The 25577-nt window shown below is 35.2% G+C and overlaps 1 protein-coding gene across 1 annotated transcript in view; it reads left to right on the plus strand.

The window, feature by feature from the left end:
• The window catches only part of LOC110443011 (leucine-rich repeat protein SHOC-2-like), a 30881-nt gene extending 6323 nt beyond the window's left edge, over positions 1-24558 (plus strand). Inside the window, exons 3-17 of the mRNA XM_021486951.1 lie at positions 404-472; positions 1751-1780; positions 2237-2422; positions 2869-2964; positions 3884-4004; positions 4683-4791; positions 5863-5956; positions 6859-6963; positions 7544-7658; positions 10208-10332; positions 11265-11352; positions 11906-11975; positions 12576-12643; positions 14501-14670; positions 16451-24558. Coding sequence (XP_021342626.1) covers positions 404-472; positions 1751-1780; positions 2237-2422; positions 2869-2964; positions 3884-4004; positions 4683-4791; positions 5863-5956; positions 6859-6963; positions 7544-7658; positions 10208-10332; positions 11265-11352; positions 11906-11975; positions 12576-12643; positions 14501-14670; positions 16451-16486 — 1482 coding nt within the window. The 3' untranslated portion in view covers positions 16487-24558. The remainder of the gene's footprint in view (positions 1-403; positions 473-1750; positions 1781-2236; positions 2423-2868; positions 2965-3883; positions 4005-4682; positions 4792-5862; positions 5957-6858; positions 6964-7543; positions 7659-10207; positions 10333-11264; positions 11353-11905; positions 11976-12575; positions 12644-14500; positions 14671-16450) is intronic.
• The last annotated feature ends 1019 nt before the right edge of the window (positions 24559-25577 follow it).

Genomic DNA, 25577 nt, shown 5'->3' on the forward strand with positions numbered 1-25577 from the left:
ACGGTATTATGCATGCTGTATTGTTGATAATAAGTAAATCTGTCAAATATGAAATTCTTGGAGAAATCAACTTGCTTATATTTGAAATTCTATATCTTGATTAGCCCCAGTCTATGGTAAATTTGTTGGACTATGCTAAAATGAGGTTTCATTGAAAGATAACAGCTGGACAAAAGGGCTGTGTTCGAATAATTTCTGCTTTTTCACACTGAATAAAAAAACTTAAGTGTGATCCTTTGCAGGGAATTTCGATCAGAGGTCAGACAATATATATATATATATAAACATCCAAGAATTTCACCTAGAGTCTTTAGTAAAGAAAACTCCTTATGCCTCCTGAAATTTGTTGTAACCATGTTTTACTGACTGTATATTTATTAACTTGGCTTCATTGTAATTACAGGATGTGGCGAAAGAGTTTAAGAAGTGTAAAGAAGATGAATCTACTCGACTTGACTTAAGTAAATCACAGGTAATGCAAGGACCTACACCCAAACACTAGCATAAAAATACAATATAATTCCCCTCCTTTAATCAATAATACAATATAATTAATTCCCCTCCTACGATCAATAATACAATATAATTCCCCTCCTACGATCAGTAATACAATATAATTCCCCTCCTACGATCAATAATACAATATAATTAATTCCCCCTCCTACGATCAATAATACAATATAATTCCCCCTCCTACGATCAATAATACAATATAATTCCCCTCCTACGATCAGTAATACAATATAATTCCCCTCCTACGATCAATAATACAATATAATTCCCCTCATTCTATTTCAATCTAATTTGCCCTGTGTTTCCAGGTCTAGATTTTTGCCTCCTTATGTATATATCTATCAACGTCTTTATAATGCTATCTTTCTGTGGGACAAAATGATTGCAGTATAGTTTTTGTGTCGCCTGCGAAAATCTGGTGACACATACGTATTGCTTTGTCGGCGTCATCGTCCGAACAGAGGTTTTCGTGCGATAACTTGAGTTTCCTTGGGCCGATCAAACTCGAACTTCATGCAGTGCTTCCTTACCAAAAGTGCTTGCTTGGGATTGCTTTTAGGTCCGAAGGTCAAAGGTCAAGGTCACTGTTACTATAAATAGAAACTTCACTAAAACTGTATACTGAACGGCTTCGATCTACCACTTGACCCACCGTGTATACCTCTGAAATACCGTCTTACTCCAAATGTTATTGACAACACTAGCTGTTTAACATCAAAATCCACAAGTTAATTCATTTATTTATGGGAAACCATCCGACAAATCATACAAATTAAACTTGGAATTGAGACAATGAGTATCCATAGCAAGTTCCTTAAAACTCAGAGTATTCTTCCCAAAATAACAGATTATATAACAAAATGATGCCATCCAAAAACATAATCTATGACTATTGCTTACTTTTAACATTATTTCTTGAAATAAAAAGTGTATCTATTTCTTCGTAATCTCCCAGCTTCCTGTGCAGGCAGGCGACACATCCACTTCCGTGGAATTCTTGTACTATTAATATGTCCGATACGTTGTCATGATTTACCAACTTCCCCAATATTAGAACTTAAAATCAAACTCGGCACTGAGTTAACAGTTGTATATATTACTACAGATAAAAGATCCAGTTATGCAAGCTTTGCAAAAAGATAGAAGGAAATTCCTGAAAGTCTCAGAGATATTAATGGCATTAGTCTTAAATTAAAACGCAATATATCTTAATAAGATATTTTTTGGTATTTTTCAGATAACTATTATTCCAAGTTCTGTGAAAGAGGTAAGTAATTTTAAATATTTGTTTTTAGTATTGATAATTTTGTTTGAAAAGCAGATTAAAAATATTAGTCTGTGTGATGGGAAGATGCATTTCAAATGAAACTATAATAAACCAGGGTATATACAATTCTCCTAGTCTGATGCCAGGGCTTATAATTCAAGTTTGAGATAGCACTTCAATAGCAGTGACTACCACCTTTAGATAAAAGCGAAAAATACAGCATTGTTCATCTCTCTAAGCCACTACTTTGAGAAAAGTGAGAAATGATATGTAATTCTTTCAAAAAAGTTCCATAAATTATTGCAAGTCTCTATCTATAAGTAGAATTGGCAGTTTTCCACCATAAGTTAAAAAGTGCAAATTTAACCACTGCGAAAGTTGTGCAGTATTTACAGTAAAATACTATATAGCAACATGTAACAGATTCCTTTAAATATTTATAAAAATGTATTCCAGCTGATACTGCTCCAGGAGTTTTACCTGTATGGAAATAAGCTAGGTACACTGCCAGCAGAGATTGGCTACCTAACAAACCTACAGAAACTGGGTTTGAGTGAAAACTCGCTCACTACACTGCCAGACTCACTGCAGAATCTCAAGTTCCTCAAGGTGCTTGATCTGAGACACAACCGACTTAACGAGGTAAAGTTTTCTTCATTGTGTTACGACAGAGTTTGGTCTAAAACTTGCTTCGAACTATGACTCATACTATTAAAATGTGTTTTGTTTTGGGACAGAGTGGAATAGCTTAAATGATGGTGCATGCAATATAGTCTTGCAAAACAAATATGACATGAGAACAGACTGAACAGTGTCCTTGGTCAAATATAGCCACACTCAGTTGTGTACTAAAACCATTATTTCCTATTTTTCAGGGCCCTGTGGTCCTCTACCAAAAGCACTGATAAATAATTTGCAACTTACCTATTATAACTTTTGTTTAATGAGAATGTTTTCACTTTTCTAATTTTCTTTATAGGCAGTTTTGTTAGTAATGTTTACAGTTCATTAATTATGTTGTGTTCCCTCCCACAGATCCCAGAGGTTGTGTACCAGTTGTTAATTATGTTGTGTGTTCCCTCCCACAGATCCCAGAGGTCGTTTACCAGTTGCGATCTTTGACTACACTCTTTCTGAGGTTCAATAGGATTAGACAAGTGGACGAGGATATCAGTAATTTAACAGTAAGTTCCCTGGTAACATTTTATCGTGCCCCTACTATGAAATGAGGATGTACGCTATAAATCTGTAGTGTTGGCCATCACCGTATGTCTTACTCCTGTGTCATCACTTGACTGGCTTCGATTTACCGTTTATGTGGAAGTATTCAAGTAAACAAGTTGACTTTCAGGGTTATGGATACAACGTCAAGAGAGCATTCATGTCTGACCATCATTGTTTAGTGTTGACATTTGCATGGCAATGTCACTAGATAACCTACTTGAAAGCTGTGTCGTTGATGAGACTTTAAATGACATCAACCCCAAAACACAATTCTCAGCCAATCATCACTTGACAAAACGCTGTTCCAGTAATTGAATAAACTATGCAGACTGTTGATAAGGCAGGAATTATAAATCTTAAATAAAAGTTGTAAGTGAATAAACGTGAAAGGCAGAGAAAACGTAAATATAAGCATTGAACTGTTTTTGGATGGCATTTATGATCTATTTTAATGACACAGTTTTGCAAGCAAACAAAGCATAATGCGCACTAGTGCATTTTGTTGTTTGCTTGCAAAGCTGTGTCATTCAAAAAGATCAAAAATGCCGTACAAAAAAACATTTAAAAAAAACCCTTTAATGCTTAGTAAGTATTTCTTAAATACGGTACCAAATATCATCATTTTTAAGTCGGCGGTATTTCATCTTCATGCTTACAATAAAGGGACTTCACTTGAATGATGAGCATGTTTTATATATACTGGGAAGTTTTTGCCAGTTAATTTTACCACCCTTCATGATGAAGTTGAATTAATTATGTCAGTAAATATGAGTCACTTCTTGCTTTATGAAATTATATGGAATTCAAAGGTTTCTTGGTATACAGTATTTTTGCAGACAGAAAATCAACTTATTTTTTTTACACTTTTTTTTTTTGCAGAAATTAACAATTTTCAGTTTAAGAGAAAACAAAATTCCCAAATTACCAAGGGGTATAGGAAAGCTGGTGAATTTGGTGACATTTGATATTTCACACAACCACCTGGAGCACCTACCAGAGGGTAAGTCAACATGGAAACAGTATCAACAAGCTTTTTTTTTAATTGAAAAATTACCTGATAAATTTACCAAAAGTCTTGATGCCATTTCCAATACCGAACAATAGACACTATTGTTCGTATTGGATATGGCATGTAGACTATAAGTTCCTATAGGTCCTGAAGAAGCCCACATATTCGGGCGAAACCGGTAGACATACAATAAAGAAACCAACCTATCCTGAGCTTGTTGCGATTGAATATTGCCTTTAGTTTCCCGTTCCTTAATCGCCCTGAATACCCCTGGGTATCCAAGCAAGGGATAACGGAACCTACAGAACCTAGATCAGAAGTATGGCGTTGGCTCTAGAACAGAAGTACATGTAATGGGACCATAGCAACATTTGTTTTAACTTTCATTACTTTAAATAATCATGTTTAGTAAAGTGTGTATGCGATATTTTGTTATTTCAAACTCCAAATGTCAGTTTGTGAAGTTCTTGGAGCTGCAAAGTCAATGCTGTCACAGATAGGTAACAAGTGATTTTAAAGTCTCTCATATTGCATTGTTTCTGCATTGTAATAGAAGAATGCAAAGCGAATGTAAACAGTGATATATACAATACATGTAACTTAAGTTGTCAGACAGTCTGTTTATGTGTGAAATACTGTATACATGATGTCAGTATTTTCTTATTGCAGAAATTGGTAACTGTGTCATGCTGTGTTCCCTTGACCTTCAGCACAATGAGCTGCTGGACATACCTGAATCCATAGGAAATCTTAAATCTTTATCTCGATTAGGATTAAGGTAAGCTGCATAACCAAGAAGTGTCCTAGGACTTTTGTCGGAGTAGTTTGGGAAACAGATTCCGTTAACTTAGTCCCTGTGCCCACTTGTATAAAACATCTCAACTCTTGAGATTTCCTCAAGTCTAAGATTTCCCATAGACAATACATTTGGCTTGAGATTTTCCTTAACTTTGAGATGTTTTATACAAGTGACCCATGGGTGATAACATAGAAAGGGTTGAGATCCCTACCCCAACCATGTAATATTATACAGCTTCTAAGAGAAAAGCAAAAAAAAACCTGCTAACAGGAGTGGCCCCAAGATCATTGCATTGGAACTGTGTAGATCCCTTCCCTATAACCATGGATACATTTGCTAGGCATGAAGAGAAGAATTCAGACATGCTGGGGTCTGGTCTGGCCCCTTGGGAATTGGTCTGTGTCTCATGGCATTGAAACAGGTGAGATGTTCTCCCCTTAACTGTATAATTATGCAATTTCTGTTCACGAAGAGGCAAATGCCATCATACTACCAGGATTAGACCAAGGGTCTTGCCCCAACTCTTGGGTTTTATTCCTAGAGTCTTAACCTAGGCCCTATCACCATATATACATTTATGTGGATCTCAACCAAATTTTCTGTGAAATAACTAATTCTGGGAACTTTGGACAAAGGAGGAGTGTTAACCCCTCCCCCTCCCCTGGGACTGAGGAACAAGTGTCAAAAGGCTTTAAATAAGGGTGTTTTCTCCATGGTGCCAAGAGGCAAAGTCTAAAATTCGGATATATTGCAATATTACTTTCAATTAATAAGAAGAACAGTTTGCCATTCTGTTGGAATTTAAGTTGAGTTGAATATATGTTACAGCTTATAAAAATTGTAAAAATGTTACAAATTCTGTTTTAGTGTTAACAATATTAAAGTTGTAAGTATTTCAAACAAGAAAATAAGTTACCATGACAAGAAGCAAGTTTTGGAAAAACAGTACAAAATAGTTTCATTTATGGAGACTGATGCATGTGTATATATATTAATAGTTGAAATTTGATTTTGAATTATGATTACTTACATAACATGTTTTAATTGTAGGTACAATAGGTTGACAAGTATTCCAAAAACGCTAGCACACTGTGTTCTCATGGAGGAGTTCAATGTGGAGGGTAATAACATATCACAATTACCGGTATGTATTCCCAAATATTTCTTCTTTTTCAATAATTTTAACTTCAGGTGTGTGAAATATCAGTCTAATTTGTAAAGTGTTGTTACTCGTGACAGTGTATGGAAGTAGTCACCGGTGTGTGAACGTCGCTTACCATGTTCAATATCCAAGTGTTGATCCAGACATATGATAAGGCCAAATAAAATTAATTACTTGGTTCACAGGCCATTTTTTTTCAAAATAGATGCGGCAGGGCGGTATTTTTTTTTTTCATTTTCAATGTCAAAAACGAGACGAGGGCGATTTATTTTTTATTGTGTAGTTTGTAAAACGTTCATTGTGGACATTACCTTGTCTTTTTATAGTTGTGTAGAGACCCATCATAGAGCAAGCCTCCGAAAATCCCCCCACAATGTTCCAGACGAGAATCACGAACCCCCCATTCTTATTTGTACCGAAATGAGCGCCATTTGTACACAAGACTAATAAGTCAATCATTTTAACGCTTGCCTGTATCTCAATCCTTACCTTTATTCTAACGTTTTTGGGATATGGGTGACTAATAAGTAAAAACAACATGCAGACCAATTTTCCGGATTTTTTTAAAGATGGCGGCTGGCGCATTCACGATTTTATTACTTTCACGATAAAATCGGCTATGCGCACAGTGCCATGAAATGCGCGCGGGCCTGAGAACCAAGTTATCAACTTTTTTTGGCCTAAGCTATAGAATATTTTCATTTGATGCAATTTTTAATCTTGCATTGCATATGATGCAGAATTTGGCAGTGTATGTATACATTTTTGTATATTGTGTAAAAGGATTTACAGGAATTTGAAATATTATTAATATTATGCAGGGTTTTCCTTTTATCAGCTTTTGTCTTACAAATTATAACATTTGCTTTTGATGTTGTTTACAGGAAGGGTTGCTGTCCAGTTTGACAAACCTGACCAGCATCACACTGTCTAGGAACGCGTTTCAGTCTTATCCTACAGGTGGCCCTGCTCAGTTCTGTTCAGTGTATGTAAGTATCTATAAGTGCCCCAGGTGGCCCTGCCCAGTTCTGTTCTGTGTATGTAAGTATCTAGAAGTGCCCCAGGTGGCCCCTCTCAGTTCTGTTCTGTGTATGTAAGTATCTAGAAGTGTCCCAGGTGGCCCTGCTCAGTTCTGTTCTGTGTATGTAAGTATCTAGAAGTGACCCTGATAACATTAAATTGTTTATCACTTATTCAGTTTTATGAACACTTGACAGTTTGCATGTTAAATCAGAAGCTGCTTCTGAAAGTTTGATGTACCATGCCTATTAATGAAATAACACAACAAAATGCAAAATGTCTAAAAATAATGCTGAACAGGGATTATGATGTAACAAGTATTTTGCCATATAAAAAGGTACTCCAAGATGTACGCTCAGATGAGTGCATTGCCTAATAAAATAACTTTTCTTTAAAGATGAAGTATTCCAGCAACTGTCCATACCTTGATAAGACATTTCAATATTAAAAGTGTTTATATCAAGAAATTTTGCACATTTTTTGGAAACATTTGATCAATGTAATGTACTATGCTGTATTTTGCTATTAAATTGTACATATTTATTGCAGTCTATCAACATGGAACACAATCAGATCAACAAGATCCCACTAGGGATATTTTCCCGGGCACAGAGTCTTACCAAACTGAACATGAAGGACAACCATCTCACTTTCTTGCCACTGGGTAAATTTGACATTTTCCATTTGGACTACTAAGAGTAGATAAAAATTCAGATAATAGCTGGGATTTTCCTTTATAGCTCTTTTTGGGTCGACACATTCCTTCATTACCTTAAGCAAAACTTCCCCATTCCACCAAAAATTGAAAAATATGTTGTATGGGTATTCTTATTTTTCAATTGCCCCGTATTAAAGGGTGAAAATCTTCCATTCTGTTGAACTTGGAACCTGTTAGATTAATTAAGGAAATTTCCTAAACAGTGGAGTCTTGCAATGAACTTAATCCAGTGTTTGGAGACCAGGGCCTATATTCATGAAACCATTCTCATCCTCAAGCATGGATTGGTGCTCAAAACAACTCTTTTATAACTCGCTTAAATCATGTCAAACAATCAAAACTTTAAAAACAGTATTTAGCTATAAGTCTCTTCAAATGTTCTCCAAATGTTGACAAAGTAAGTGTTTTTCATTACTATAATATATATATATATAACAGGAACAAGAAATTTGGCTTGAGCAAAAAAATCCATGCTTGGGCATGAAAAAGGTATCATGAATACAAGTCCAGTTCAGATTTCCATTAAAAATGTGGAATTTCAGAGCTGTTACTAAAGCATAGGTCTTTACCAAAAAGTATCGTTTGTATAGGACTACAAAGTGTAGGTCCCAGTCCAATTCATGTAAAATGTCCCTCAAGTAGGACTCAGAAATTGTAGATCCCTTGTCCCAATACAGGTAACTACATATACAATGTATGAAGTTCTTCAAATAGGATTCAGAAACTGTAAATACATGTAATATATAGGTCATGTGTCCAAATACGAGTAAAAAGAGTCCGAAAATGGGACTCAGTAACTGTATATAATATAGGTCCTGTATCCCAATACATGTGTAAAGATTCCGAAAATGGGACTCAGTAACTGTATATAATATAAGTCCTCTGTCCCAATACATGTATAAAGATTACGAAAATGGGACTCAGTAACTGTATATAATATAAGTCCTCTGTCCCAATACGGGTAAAAAGAGTCCAAAAATGGGACTCAGTAACTGTATATAATATAAGTCCTCTGTCCCAATACGGGTAAAAAGAGTCCAAAAATGGGACTCAGTAACTGTATATAATATAAGTCCTCTGTCCCAATACATGTATAAAGATTCCGAAAATGGGACTCAGTAACTGTATATAATATAAGTCCTCTGTCCCAATACGGGTAAAAAGAGTCCAAAAATGGGACTCAGTAACTGTATATAATATAGGTCCTGTATCCCAATACATGTATAAAGAGTCCGAAAATGGGACTCAGTAACTGTATATAATATAAGTCCTCTGTCCCAATACATGTATAAAGATTCCGAAAATGGGACTCAGTAACTGTATATAATATAAGTCCTCTGTCCCAATACGGGTAAAAAGAGTCCAAAAATGGGACTCAGTAACTGTATATAATATAGGTCCTGTATCCCAATACATGTATAAAGAGTCCGAAAATGGGACTCAGTAACTGTATATAATATAAGTCCTCTGTCCCAATACATGTATAAAGATTCCGAAAATGGGACTCAGTAACTGTATATAATATAGGTCCTGTATCCCAATACATGTGTAAAGATTCCGAAAATGGGACTCAGTAACTGTATATAATATAAGTCCTCTGTCCCAATACATGTATAAAGATTCCGAAAATGGGACTCAGTAACTGTATATAATATAAGTCCTCTGTCCCAATACATGTATAAAGATTCCGAAAATGGGACTCAGTAACTGTATATAATATAAGTCCTCTGTCCCAATACGGGTAAAAAGATTCCAAAAATGGGACTCAGTAACTGTATATAATATAGGTCCTGTATCCCAATACATGTGTAAAGATTCCGAAAATGGGACTCAGTAACTGTATATAATATAAGTCCTCTGTCCCAATACATGTATAAAGATTCCGAAAATGGGACTCAGTAACTGTATATAATATAAGTCCTCTGTCCCAATACGGGTAAAAAGAGTCCAAAAATGGGACTCAGTAACTGTTTATAATATAGGTCCTGTATCCCAATACATGTAAAAAGAGTCCGAAAATGTGACTCGGTAACTGTATATAATATAAGTCCTCTGTCCCAATACGGGTAAAAAGAGTCTGAAAATGGGACTCAGTAACTGTATATAATATAAGTCCTTTGTCCCAATACGGGTAAAAAGAGTCTGAAAATGGGACTCTGTAACTGTTTAAAATATATAGGTCCTGTGTCCCAATACTGGTAAAATAAGTCCTCAAGTTGGACTCAGCTGTAGGTTTCAAGTCTCATATTGTTTAAGCAATAAAATATAATTGACGGCATGATGGTAATCCTGTTTTTGGATACTGAAACCTTTTATGAAACTACCTTTAAAAGACTGTTTGATGTGCAAATCATTTGGTCTTACATCTGAATGGAAGTTCTACAAAATGAAGTAAGATATCATAAAGTGGTTCCAGTTTTCAGAAGATGAGTTAAGCTGTCCAAATTGTTCATTAGTATATTATGATACAGTTTTATCCCATTGACTTGTTGTAGACATCGGAAGCTGGGTAAATATGGTGGAATTGAATTTAGGTACCAACCAATTGACCCGCATCCCGGACGACATCCAGAACCTAGAGAAGTTGGAAGTTTTAATTCTTAGTAATAATTTGTTAAGGGTAAGTCCTCAATGTGGGTAGTTATAACTTCAGTTGAAGTCCCATTGATGCTGTAGACAGCTGTGGTTTTATGCAGTGTAATATACTTCATTTTATGTTGAAATTCCCGGTTATTGGAAAAGTCTTGGTATTCTATCCCATCAAGACTTTGAGAGCAATACTTTATGAACATTGACTATGAAGGAACCAAAACATTATCATCTGCTTATTTTGTTAACCGAGTCTGTAACAGTTTGGAAGGAGTTTCTGTTATATTCACAGCCACACCTACAGATTGTAAAATTTTACCATGTGATCTTGAAACTCTTCCTGATAGTTGTTATTTTAGAAGAACATCAGTTTTAGGAAACCATTATGATTACAAGAAAATAATGAGCAAGACTGTTATATGACATAAATTATATACCTTAAATATACTGTAGAATCATTTATTTTCGTTGGGTTAAAATTTCGTGGTTTTCTTATACTAGCCTGTTTCAAGAACATTATATTTCGCTGATTTCTGATTTTCTCCTATCTATATCATACCAAATTTATGTTTTCGTGGGGATTTAATTTTGTGGATTTTTGTTATCCACGTAATAAACGGATTTAATGTCCCAGGAAAATTTATGATGTTACAGTAGAAAAGAAATGAATAAAAAAGATATCTCAAACAGAATGTTTGTATTAAATGTTAAAATGATATTTATAATAACTCGGGGAATGTAAAAAATTGAATATCTAACACTTGAAATGTCATACATGTAGTAGTAAAAGTTGATGAGAACAAAAAAAGAGATAAAAATGGCAATGAGAGAATTTAAGAAGGAAGTCAAAATTGCATAATATAGAAACTGGAAAGGATATAATAAAAGAAAGGTTCAATGCTTCTGTTGGTATAATGGTTAAGGAGAGAGATTGAACAGATGTGTTTCTTTAATTTTATACAGAGGCTACCTCCTAGCATAGGTAATTTGAAAAAGTTAAGAGTGCTGGATCTGGAGGAGAATAAATTGGAGTCTCTACCTCATGAAATTGGTAAGTGAACTAAAATTCCAAGGTGCTCCTTTCTCTCAAATGATGGAGGGGCACTTACTTACCTTTTCTGTCTGTCCATCTATACCTCCATCTGTATAACTTTTTTTTTTTTGCCCCATTTCTTTTATCTTCCACTTTATTCCATCTGGTGTTTCCATGACTTTTCTCAAAAAGCATTGGCTTGAATTTAATGAAATTTTACATCAGTGTTTGTTAATGGAAGGCAGTGTGTAAATGACATTGTTCATCCCGCAAAGCCATTGCTGCCTCTGATTGGTTTAAATTTTTGTCTTGGCCCCCATTACAATCAGCACTTGTTAAACTTTACAGTTATACTGGAAGTACAGCAGTCGTCAAAATCCAATATAGATAAATCTTGAAGAGCAATGTGCCAATTTACAAAATGTAGGTCTCTATGGCCTATAATTTCCAATTCACTGCCTTTGGCTAGTGTTCCAATCAATTTTTTAACTCATGTTGAATGTTATTTAACCCTCGCATGAAAGCAACAGGTAACTATAGAGATTCAAAGTTTCAAATTCTATGTTTACAGGTCAGTTACGAGAGCTAACAAGACTAGTAGTTCAATCCAACCAACTCACAAGCCTTCCTCGAGCTGTCGGGTGAGTCAGGAACAACAACACACATTTCAACCAAGCAGCAATTAAAAAAAATGCATATTTTGTTTCTTATATGTTCCCTTGGCATAAAACAGAAATTCTTTTTTCATTTTTCTTTGACATGTTGTTCAATGTTTCAAAAACATCTACCAAGATAAGCCTTCAGTGGCAGGGGGAAAAAATACCTTCTTTGGATAAAAAAATAATGGAAATAAATATTTCTTATAACTTCGAGTGAAATATCTAACTCGTGTATAATATTGAGTATGGAGAATTTAAAATATAACCCAACCAAAAAAGATACTGTATCAATTTCCCAAAATGTTTAATCAGAATCTTTGGATCCAAAAACATTTGAGCTTTCAATATGGTTTCAAAATATTCTGATGTTTCAATGTTGGAAAATAGCAATATTGATTTCTGATTAAATGATTGAAATATGGTATCTGTGTTTAATTTGCATACATGACCATTGATGCTTTATCTAGTTTCACACACATTATTGGACATTCCTGTTGGCCAGCATTCCTGATTTTCAGCTACCAGTACATTTTATATTACAGTCTGAATTGAATGATTAACCTATTTGTTTTGATTTTTTAGGATGCTGAGTAAGTTGGAGTATCTTGGTGCTGGAGAAAATAATCTCACATCTCTACCTGCTGAAATAGGTAAGAGAATGGTACATCTCTGAACAATAGAGATGTTTTTGTTGTTAACTATCTATATATTGCATAATGAATGGTCGATCTGCAGGAAGATTTACGCCTTAAAACAGGCATATAATTATGTAGAGTGCTATTCTAGAAAAACTGAGGGTTTTGGGGAGGAAGGCACATTTTTAGCCCACCATCATCTGTTGGTGTGCTATTCAAATCACCCAGCATCCATGGTCCGTCCGTCATTCCGTTCGTCCTTAAACAATTCTTGTTAGCACTGTTTCTCAGAAAATACTGGAGGGATCTTTCAAAAGTTATATGTGAAGGTTCCCCATGATCCCTTGTTATGCATATCGTTTTTTGGGACTGATTGCAAAACCAATATGGCCAACAGGCAGCCATCTTGAATTTAAAAGTTAAGTTTGTTAGAGCTTTTTCCCGGAACTAACATACGCTGTCTCCTGCAGACACACACGCACAAGCAAGCACGCATACACTACACACATGGAGGCACGTCCTTTAATGACCTTAGCTGTTAATAGGATGTTAAACAAATTTAAACCAAACCAAACCCAGGACTTGTTAGAAGGATCTTTCTCAAATTTCACATAAAGGTTCCCCATGATCCCTAGTTATGCCATCATTTTTTTGGACTGATTACAAAACCAAAATGGCCGACAGGCAGCCGTCTTGAATTTGAGAATGAAATTTTGTTAGTGTTATTTCTCAGAATATTAAGGAAGGGTCTTTTTCTAATTTCACATGAAGCTTCCCCATGGTTCCTAGTTCCGCATTTTGAATTTTTAAGATGATTGGAAAACCAAGATGGCTGGCAGGTGGTCGTATTGAATTTGGTAGTTAAAGTGTTTCAGCAATAATGCTGAAAAACTCCTGGAGGGATCTTTCTCAAATTTTACATAAGGGTTCCTCTTGTTCTTAGTGATGCATATCAAATCATATCGGCCGGCCATCTTGTTACAGTTTAAGTTTGTTATTGCTATTTCTCAGAATTGACCGGAGGAAATTTTCTCAAATTTTGATATGTAGGTTCCCCTTCACTCAGCAGTCCGGAGTTGTGCATGTTTACTTTTGAGGTTGATCAAAAGATTGATTAAGATGGCAGATAGACAAACTGACAGATAAACAAACTGATCAAACAGATAAGAGAAAAGAAGAGAAATGATCAAACTGATCACATAGAACTAATGAGGATGGTACAATGGTGGGCGCCAAGATCCCTCTGGGATCTCTTGTTGTGAATCCCACCAACTATAATTCCTTTTTCCTGGGGATGACCATACAAATGTTAACAATTGTTGTAAACCTGGAAATGATTGCCTTAAGTCGGTATAAAAGTTATATTTGCTCAGTGTTATTTTGGTCCTTGATAAGTGATTACTTTATATGGTATGCTGTTTACTAATATTTGCTGTCATGAAAACTTTGCCTCATAGCATAGAGAGAGAAATTCGAGAGTTAAACTGTGTCGAAAGTTTCCCGGCATGCATAACTATAGATGCCACCACCTCTCAGTTTTCATATCTGGAATAGTCCTTAACCCTTTCACCACTCCATAATGGACTCATCCCAATAAATGCATGGTAGAGTCCTCTAAAGTTACCTAAGGGTGAAAGGGTTTAGAAATTTGTTGCACAGAACATAGTGAAAATTGAATCTAGGTTATTTGTTTTTAAAAAGGATTGTCTGAAAACAAAATCCTGGAGGTTACTCCTTTGTAATTAGTTAAGGTGTGTCAATATATGTGTGTCAATATACATGTGTCAATATATGTGTGTCCATATACATTTGTGTTACTATACTGAAAAACCACAGATATTTAAACAAATTCATTGTTTGTTTTGTTGCTAGGTACGTTGGAGAACCTCGAGTCGCTGTACATCAACGACAACCCCGACCTCCACAGCCTGCCCTACGAGCTTGTATTGTGTAGTCATCTACAGATCATGAGCATAGAAAATTGTCCACTTAGTCAGATTGCTCCAGAGATTGTAGCCAAAGGACCGTCATTAGTTATACAGGTAAAGCTGGATTCTGTTTAAAAAGTTCAGCCTGGTGAAGGTTTAATCTGCAACTTCTATTGAACAGCAACTGGAAGTGAGAGCGAGTTATTATTTGTAATGTTTTAGACATTGTTATCGATATTTTGTAACCACTTGTGCAGTTACAATTTAACAGATCAAAGGGAATATAATCTTCACTCACAATCTTCAGGTAAATGGTACCAATATATAGAACTGTATTATTGACATTTTCACTTGAATGAAATACTTGATGAAGTTCTCTTCAGAAGAATTATTCCATAAAAGTCACATGATGCAGAGTATTACACAGAATTGAACATAGAAATAGAAAAAAGAAATGGAAAACTGCAGGGGTTGACTTCAGAAATCAGGACAAAGCAAACACTATACCAGTGCCATCCAGGAGTTGTATTTGTAACACATCAAAATGAGTACCGTATTACATTTCTGGCCTACAAAGTCATACATCAGGTTACATTCCCATGTATGTCCTGGTTGAAACGGTTAAGGTGGCGCAGAAATATTCCACGATAACTGAATGCACTTGGACCAAACTATAAGCAGAGCTTAAAAAAAAACCTACAGTTTTGGAGAATAAATAACAATTTATCAAGAATAATATGTCCTTCTTTCACCTATCCACTAAATTATATAACGTATCTTAAATGTGACTTGACCTTATTTTATAAAGAATTATTGCGAATTAGCAATAATCAGCATTTTACTTTTGGTCAGACATGTCTGGACCCCTCAATCTACACGTGCTGAAAATTCCTGAGGTCAACCCCAGTTCAGATCTGCACCTGTCGTTTTCTTTCAGGCTCAACCGTTTTAACTGGTTGAACTGGATATGCGAAAGGGGCCTAAATAACTTGAAAGGGGAAGTAGCTCTAAGTCATAGAACTCCTTATGGTTGCTTCATCTTCAGTTTAGAGGGTAGAATACTCCCCAAGTCAAAAAAAGCTCCAAATGGAATGCTTAATTCTATAACTGATGCATTAATTTGAAGAAAGGAATCAGCGGACCAAAATACTTACTGGGTTGCTATTGTGTATGGCCATCTTGTACAATTGGGAAATATATTACTTTTTAAATTAAACATGGAAAAAATGAGGAGATTAGACCTGCTATTATTTATATGGTTCTGAAATGGGGCAGGTAGCTGTTTCATGTTTGAACATGATACCATGTATGTTAAGATATATATCAAGTTTAATGACCCCTAGGAAGTCATATAAGAGGAAATGAAGTTAACATCCCCCCTTCTGATAGAGGTCAAAGTGTTTAACTCATTCACCCCTGAAGACACATTTGAACTCTTCCAATTGAAAGGTTGGAATAGTTCATTATAAAATTTTAGCAGTGAATGAGTTAAATGGCTTCAAGTGAAGTGTAATCCATACTTTGTTGGGGATAACCCCCATCCCATCATGCCATGAAATTAGGAGTGTGACCGCCAAGATAGGAGTGGGTTGGCGACAATGCATAATGTGCGAGAATGATAATCTTTCTTGACGTGAAAATGACATCAAAAACCTGCACCACATTTTGTTGTATGCATAAAATTACTTATGTTGGCGATCAACGATTAAGAAAAATAGATGTATATCACTTCAATGGGTGGTCGAAAAATCTCTTTTGTAGTCTTGGTTTGGAGAATCTCCAGTAACTGCCCACCCCTGCTCATTTCATATGGGTTGATATTTTCCTGCGATAGCCTTTCAGCGTTGTTAATATGCTTTCACCAACTTAACCTTGCTTTTCCTTTCTGTTTCAGTATTTGAGAATCCAAAGTCCATACAACACAATGTGAAGGGGGATGGGACCTGGTGAGATGCGCTGGAGTAGTGATAAATGTTCTGTGATCTTAAACGTCTGTTTTCCCTGCTTTACTTCTGGGATTCCACAAAGCAGAGTTATTTATATCGGGTTGCTGCAAGAGACTTACAGACTGACTGCACATATTTATAAAAATGAAATCATGCAACAATGATTTTTAACAGTTACATGCAGGATTTCTTTATATAGACCAACAATATTTCAATTTTATTAATTTGCAGATATATGTACAGTTACACTGGTTCAAGTAAATGCTATTTGCAAACAGTTGTGCTGTATCTTGCATTTAGGATTTCTTTTGTGTTGTCGTACCTGACGAGGAAAAGGTTCTAAGCAGACTGGAAATGTACAAATGTGCCAAATGTGTCGGGTGGAGGAGATGAATTGCGGCGATTTTCCGGGAACCTCCATAAAACTGGCAGTGTTAGAGACACTTCTGTGTGGAGGGATTGTTTACCGTGACTACTGTAGAAGGATAGAGGATGCAGCATTCAGGCACAAGTACCGGGACAACAGTAACCTGAGACAACAATAGAAAAGGTGGACAAGGCTTGTCCATTGTTAGCTGAAACTATACACTAGAATGTGTGGTTAAAATCACAGGATACTTCTCCATAGTGATTATGTATGATTTTTTTTTAATCCTGCAATGCTGCGAAGTGGTGTTCTTTGCTTCGTATTAGCCCTCGTTTCCATGGCCCAGTCTAATTTGCTTTACCGTGGCAACCTGATATAGTGGTCGCCCACTTACTGATTACAGCCAGAGTGTCTGGTCAGTTTGTCTCCCTATGTAGTGATTTACTGTTGGTCAGCCATCACACCGGTCAAGTTGATTCCAGGTATAGACAGAAATGTCCACAGCTTTGCCCAAGGCCTCGTGTTATATAAATCACTTACATTTCGCAAGATAGATATTTTTCATGTCTGTTTGCAAGGAGAGTCGATAAATAATTCAAATGTCTGTGAATATTTATTCTGACACAATTTTACAATAGACAAACAGCTATTGTCCTTGCGAATAAATAATTTGAAAAATTATTGTGAAAAAAAGTACAAAGTACCTTTTACTGTGATGCTCCTATATAATACGAGCTGTGTATGTCGTTTACTGTACAGTATACTCAAGATTTGTTTAGAAACGTCTCTGTGTCAAGAGTAGTTTTAAATCAGTTGTATGCCATAGAAGGCTCAGCCTGTTCAGTATCCTTAGTAAAGCTAGGTTGAATAGTCAGCAGTTCCTACATGCAGTTAGTCACACAAGAATATTGAATCATGTTTTCATAAAGTTTGTTTACTCATCCTTCCCGAATTGTTTTAGGATAATAACTGTGTCAGATTATATGTGAATACATTTCTGCCAAATTTTGTCAGGGTTGTTCAACAGAAGCTTTAACCGCGCATATTAAATAGGAGTGCAGGTCCTCAATTATAAAACAGTATTCAATTATTGCTTTAAATACACAACTGCTTCATTTATAATGGAATACTGAACTAATGATCCAAGAACGGTGATAGCTTCACTCTGGTCCAGTCAGAAAATATTATTTCATTTGATGCAAAAATAACTTTTCAGACATATGTAGGTAGATACTGAGGCTCGTCAGGAAGGAGAGGAGCACAGTAGCTGCACTAGGCTCTCTTTTAGATTTGTGCCTGTCATTTTTACTAGAAAATGTTGAACGAAAGAGTTAACTTGATAATGGCCCAGGACGTGCGACAGATTTGAATACTATTTGTTTGATAACTGCAAAATCAGTACATTTTTCTTTGCTCAGTCAGGTCTCATTAATCAAGCTACCATAATCCAGTTGTCTTACTGTCCTACCAATATTTTAGAGTGAGATTGGCCTTTTTCTATTCAAAATTGTTTCCATAATCCAGCTGATCAAAAATCAAGCAATTCTTTACTAGGATGAATGTGACTTCAAGGGCTTCATCGTTACTAAGAAAATAACGAAATAACAGAATTTTATACCTAATATATTCCCTGAAATATTTACCCTGTTTGGTTCGGTTATGCTTTTGTAAATCAGATTTATTAGTTGATGCAGTTGAGATTACTCAACAGTATATCTGAGTGATGTTGTTTAAGTACGTAAGTGAGAAAACTCCAAATTATAACTATAAACTTCAGTCAAAGTATGCACATTGTCTAATTGTTCAGTGCAATGTCAGGCGGTGATTTTTTTCACATGTGTAAAGTATATAGTAGAGTACAGGGGATCTTCCTCTGTTCCAGCTTTAGTGATAATAAGAATGTGAAATGAATGGATTACTGGAACAATATTCTATAGAAATAAGCTTGCTCCCTATACTGGTAACTGGATAGTTCAGCAACTGAATTTGTAGTGGGTAATTTCTAAATTGCACAAGAATGCCATCAGAAAGGTATCGATGGTTTTGCCAGATTTACAGTTGGCTAGCCATGAACCATAATTAAGACTGGCATGTCATCAGAAAAGTCCGCTGTTTTCGTATTCAACAGTGTTTATATTTCTTGTTTGTAAGCCTTTCACTTATATAACCTTATTTTTGTTTTTTGTTTTGTTTCAAAAGACCTTTCTGATGGGAAGATTTCTTTCCCACCTACCTTAGCCATTGTTTTGGTTAAATGCTTGTTTCGACATGTACAATTAATATATTATGCTAAAGATATTTGGATTGCAAGGAAGAGTGAGGAGAAGAGGGAGACGAAAGACACATTTCAAAGTTGACATACATTGCACGTTACTTAGAAATAATTTTATCAATGATTAACGAATGTAATATAACATTTAACTGGTAGACCTGGTTTACTACATCTTCGCTAGCCAAGGGTTACACTCTGGTACGATCTGCTCTTCAGAGAGGGCAAGTGAGTGTAACCCCTGAGGTATCGGGAGTGGTGTACTAGTGTGCTCCAAAGGTGCTTCTATGTTTTCTATTGAAACATTTGTATTTAATTATTGATCTATTTTTCGATCATGGCATATGTATCGGTTAGTTGATACCTCTAGTCGTAGACACCAGACCAATGTAATAGGTACTAACAAGACAGGTCTCCCATACCTGTGGGTATAGGTAGGATCTTTCTTGCCAACTAGACTGGGATATCCACATATCCTAAAGGTGCTGGGAAATTCTGTCTGGCCCATGGGTCTGGATCACTGTAGTGATGTCAGAAAACAGTAGAGCAGGGATTACGTCATCACAATAACTGGAAGAAAAATATTGTTTGTCACTGATTTTCATAGCAATTGTACGGATAAATAGCCTAATAAAATTACTTATATCTCTTTTACCACTTCTATTTTTAACATTTCAGGATATCCTGGTATTGAATTGAATTAGATATTATAATATAATAAGTTGCTGTACATCATTGGAATACAAAATGTACATCATTTTTTCACTAAACCTTTCCTAATCTATCCCCCACACTTGCATTTGGTAAATCTATAATAAAGCATTTATGATCATGAACAAAGTGTTTTGATGCTTGGAATAAAATTAAATGATACATGGTCTTTCCACTCATAAAATGGGTCCTACCACTCCAATGGTGTCTTGTTCTTATGCTAAAAGTAATAATTTAGTTGACAATTGATGACATATGTTCTCTAGTAAAAGTCATGTTGCTTATCCACAATACATAGGAAAACTTATTTTTAGTTTTCCAAACTTGCTGCTTAGTCATTTTCTGACAAAATTGATAAACAACAAAATACAGACACAAATAGAAGAGTGTCTTGTCTAGAATGAGAATGTGTCAACAAAATACAGACACAAATAAAAGAGTGTCTTGTCTAGAATGAGAATGTGTCGTGTGTTGCCATGGTAATGCTGTCCGTTTTTGTCGAGCTTTGTATGGTTTTGTTCAACCACCGCCTGTTCCCTTATGCTAATTATATAAGATCACATGTTATGAGTGATGTAAACATTTGATTTCCTAAGTGTATGCTAGAAGTCCAAGAGGATAAAGAGGATACAGGTTATATAATGTAGACAATTATGAAACTGAATTTCTGGCTGTATATTTGTGAAAAGTAATGTAATGACACCCTTGATTGAAGAATATATGGCTTGCATTTACATTGAAATTAGTCCCCATTTAGTGAAACAGTATGGTGGGGCGGGGAACCTGGGACACCAGGCTATAGGTTAGAATATTAATCTGTACACGTGACATTCCGATTTGCATTTAGGTGAAAAAGTTTGAGAACAATATAATTCAAATGAGATAGATATCTTTATAAAAGAGCAGACAAATGCCTTGCCACTAAATAGTGTAACATTTTTATGACCTTAGCCACGAGATCAATGTTGCAAAATTGTTCTCCATTCAGCTGAAAACTAGACAAAGTTTGAAAGGGGATGTTAGAAAGCTAGACAGGAGGTAGGGAATGTGTTACTTAAAAATACTTAAAGGTACAATGAAATCAACATAAGAGTGTTCTAAAAGGAGTATTACTTAAATATAATCCTGTTTAATTGTATGTTCATCTTTCCCTCCCTCCATTTATCTTGTCCTTTACATATAGTTTCCTCCCATTCTGAAGTTGCAATTTTAATTAAGGATATCTTTCCCTCCCTCCATTTATCTTGTCCTTTACATATAGTTTCTTCCCATTCTGAAGTTGCAATTTTAATTAAGGATATACCAGTATTTGGTCAATGACTCAAATGAATGACTGATTGCCTGATCATGAATGCAAAAATCGGTTTTGAAGAAAAGAAATGGAGCATCCCAAAGTACCAAAACAATAATAATAGTATGATCATTGTCCCAAAGGACATTTAACATTAAATCATGTATTTTTTGCTAGTGAAGAAATTGACCACCAGAAGAAAAAGCTATTTCAACTAAGCGTTTATATGTCGGAACAAAAGTAGAAAGCTTTCATACTTTTTGATAAGAATTGATTCCTGGATTATCACATTTACTAAAGCAGCAGTCTTTTGAAAAATTGCATTCGGAAAGAGGAAACATCCTGTTTTGTGTTATTTAAGCGATTTTTTCCGTACATGTAACATATATTATTTTCTTTTCCATGTTGTGTCCCCTTGTAAAGCCAGCTTATAATTATACAGTATGATCAATTATGATAAATATATTGTCTAATTTCGCCAAAGATTCATGCATTATAAATATTTTACGAGCCATAAAATGGTATTAAATCGTTGTCACTGAGTCTATTGCTGCACAAGTCTTTTTTGTCCGATTTTGTATAACTATGTTTATCTGTTTTGTTAACATATATACATAATAAAAGTTTTGTCTCTGCATTTATCAAAGAACTACCAGTATAATGTACCATTGTGTACAGGGAATTTTTTGCCAATTTGAATATTTTTCCTTCTTTGGAAAATTAAAGTGTTAATTTTGCCCTTTACAATATTTATAACTGGTACATGTAATAAATTGTGTACTGAAAAACACTTTGAATTTTCCCTCAATACAGAGATCGAAAAGGGCACGACACATTCTGTGGCGAACATTTCCCTGTGGACAGTATTTTCCACCTGGTCACCATGACAACTGAGTACTTAATTGGGAATGTTGACTTAAGTGCTCTATACATTTTAGTGAAAGAGATTCAGAATGAAAAAATATGTAGTAATTTTTCAGGCGAGATTGTTTTTGCAGAAAGAATAGAAGCAATTATGATTGTTTTTGCAGAAAGAGCAGAGGCAATTATGATATATTTCTTAGGTTATTGCCAATAATTATTTCATTATTTGATATTATATTTATCTGCTTAATAGGTATGTCTATCTTCAAATATTTGCTGCAAATGTTCCATTTACAAATGAAATTTAATGACAACAGTCTAACATTGTTTAACAGTTTATATATACTTTTTTTCATGTTTTCACAAGGGAAAGCTGTATCTATCCTTGTTGAAACCTATTTGGCTGCATTTTCTTGTCAAACATAGATTTGTTTTTAGATTCATCAGTGGTTACCACTGACAAGGTGTACATGTCTGTTATATTAACATAGTCAGATGAGATCAGTTATATAAAAACAGAGATGGGTTCTACAAAATGCGTCGGAAATATTTAGCTTTGATGGAAATGACCTAATTATACAGTGTTTTTCCTGTGGTCAAGTGCATATAAATGCAAGTCTGTGGTGATAGTCGTGATGATTAACTTGACTTGTCAACATAACTTTTGAGAAAGGTTGTATTAATGAAATCAAACAACTGAATATAACTGGATGGCAGAAATGTGCCACTATAGAAATAAAAGAGTATAAGCTACCTAACTGTAACATCCATCTCGTTTACAGAAGAATTCCACGTTAAGAATGCTATGAAATGTCTTTATTGTAACTAGCTACAATTGTACACAATTAGTACACACAATGATAACGATAATCAAAACTTGTTAAGGGGAAATAACTCAAATAGCATGTGCAACACTTTATATAGTCTGCAAGGTAGCATGTGTCCTTAATTGATACAGAAATTATTTCCAAATTTTGCCCCTACATACTGGTACAGTACACATGTCAAAACGAATATATGTACTCATTTGTGAAATATATTCAACAATGAGCTAGTCATTGTAGTAAGTATAGTAAAACCTGTGAATGGTGAGCTGGAGCTGGCATTCATTGGAATGCGGACTGGTGAGACATGTGGAGAGAGCGACAGTGTAGGGTCGGTTGTTTTTCAGTGGTGCATCCATACACATGTATCATAAGATGTACTTGTTAGCATTTCATTGGTGAATGTAGACGGCTATAGCAGCACAGATCAGTATAGTTATATATTGACAGCAGTGTCAAAAGTCTTATAACAGTGAGAAAAGTTGGTTCAGAACAAACCATGTATTAACTGAAGTATGCATTTAGTGTGGATAGGTGCAAAAATGGGACACAAAGTTTTTTTGTTTTTTTTAAATAAGTTCATTGCAATTAAAAGTTAATTTATCAAATCTGAATGATACACCTGCTAACTCGAGTACTAGCATTTACTTCACATGATGTTGTAATACATTTAACATAAGGATTGATGTAACAATATGGAGACATTTTTTGAATGGTTGTTTGGACACAAGAATGCACCCGTTTTTGACATATTTTTTAAATTTTTCGTAATGTTAATTTAAAAACAATTAAGGGCGAGTCCATCACAAACAGAGGTGAAATGTGTATAGTAGCATATTTTTAACCCTGGATAATGTCCAAAATTGTATGTGTATTTCTATCTTTTGTGTTATAAGATTATGCCAACAGAGAAATAGCCGTTTTGTGGAGACAACATAAATTACGGGTATATGTGTCCTTTACACAGAAACATACCTATACTTGTGTTGAATTTCTCCATGAGAGAGGACTACAATTATGCTTTGCGGTTGTACTTTACCATTACAGAATGATAATGCTTCTAATCACAAGACCAAAACATAAATGCTGTTATGTTTTCAATAGACTGAACATGCTTTTGTATGAGTAGATGCAAGTATTAATGTTTTCAATAGACTGAAAATGCTTCTGATGGCTGGACCCAAGAATGAATGTTTTCTATAGACTGAAAATGCTGCTGATGGCTAGACTGAAGTATAGATGTTTTCTATAAACTGAAAAGGCTTTTGATGGCTAGACTGAAGTAAAAATATATTTTCGTCAGCAAACCTTTCACCTAAGTTTGCTGATTGTACTTAGTGGTTGAAATCAGTGATAAAACCATCAGGATTTTCTCTGTGAAACAAAATTGTACATGATATGTTAATATTTTGATACAGGTTCTTATTTATTGATATCAAAAGGATTTATTTTCTTTCCTGTGAATTATTTTGTAATAACATTTCAATGATTTTGCTAGAGGTTTTTGAAGTTTCATTTCTACAGATAGGCACTGACATTTTGTATTGATGTCATACTTAACATGCCAAGAGTTTTAACAATAGCTGGCATCCCTAAACTTTCCCGTGAAATATTGGCGTGTGATTATCAATGGAACAGTACTATAGTATTTATTGTTATTTTTGTATGCAGGAAATAAATTCAGCATGTAACTGCATCATTTTCATTGTTATTAAACATTTGAAACTCTGCTTTTGTTTGCTTGGTGTTTTTTTTTAGTTTACATCTTTGTAACAGCTCATTAGGTCATCTTATGGGGCCTCTCAAAGAAATGGAAATAACTGAACTTGGCATGATGCCTCTGCCAATCATTTTCTGGCATTGTGGTAATCAGAGGTGACTGGAGGCACTTAAGTAGCAAGCAAAGAGAGAAGTCTTAAGTCTGGTCAAGTTTGACAGAGCAGAATAAACCCCATCAAAAACGGGTTCCGAATTAGTTTAGTCTTAAACACCGCTTATTCAACATTGTATATAAAAAGGTATGTCCCCAAGAGGCACATGGGGCAAGGCCCAGTATAGTAAATAAACAAAAAGACAACTCCTTCAGTAAAGAGAAAGGGATATTAATCATTCAGAACAAAACATCACTCAAGAGGACACGTTTATGTAAATATGAACGGAATAGACTCCCATGGGGGCAAAGGGGTGATGACCAAAATGAGAAATAAAAGTAAGACCACTCTCTCTATGGTCATGTCAGATTTTAACGGAGCATCACTTGACCAACGGGAATTTACATTTTATCGGCAATTGATGTAGCCCCTTCAATGACAAGAGACTTGTGAAACAGTATTAAGGATCAAGGGTTTCCTCCTTCACCATTATGCAAATAAAAGGTGTTTCCTTCCTACATGAGTAAGGGGCAAGCTCAATATTGGAAATTAGACTAAACAAGAGGCTCGGAGGTCCTGTATCGCTCACCTGGATATTTGAGTAATCATGGGAAAACATTCTAAATAAAAGTACTTTTGCAAATATTTCCTTAAGTTGAGTCTCCTTGGCTTAAGAATGTTCCAGATTAAATGAAACTTTGTACTATTCTATCCCAGCACGCAACTGATCAAATAGCATCACCCAGGGCTCCTGGTATTGCATCTTCGCTAGCCAAGGGTTGATCCGGTACGATGTACCTACTCGGGTAGGTACATCGTACCGGATCAACCCTTGGCTAGCGAAGATGCTGGTATCGCGGCAAAAGCTATTTAAAGAT

The sequence above is a fragment of the Mizuhopecten yessoensis genome, unplaced genomic scaffold (genome assembly GCF_002113885.1).
Source record: "Mizuhopecten yessoensis strain PY_sf001 unplaced genomic scaffold, ASM211388v2 scaffold716319, whole genome shotgun sequence".
Taxonomy (NCBI): domain Eukaryota; kingdom Metazoa; phylum Mollusca; class Bivalvia; order Pectinida; family Pectinidae; genus Mizuhopecten; species Mizuhopecten yessoensis.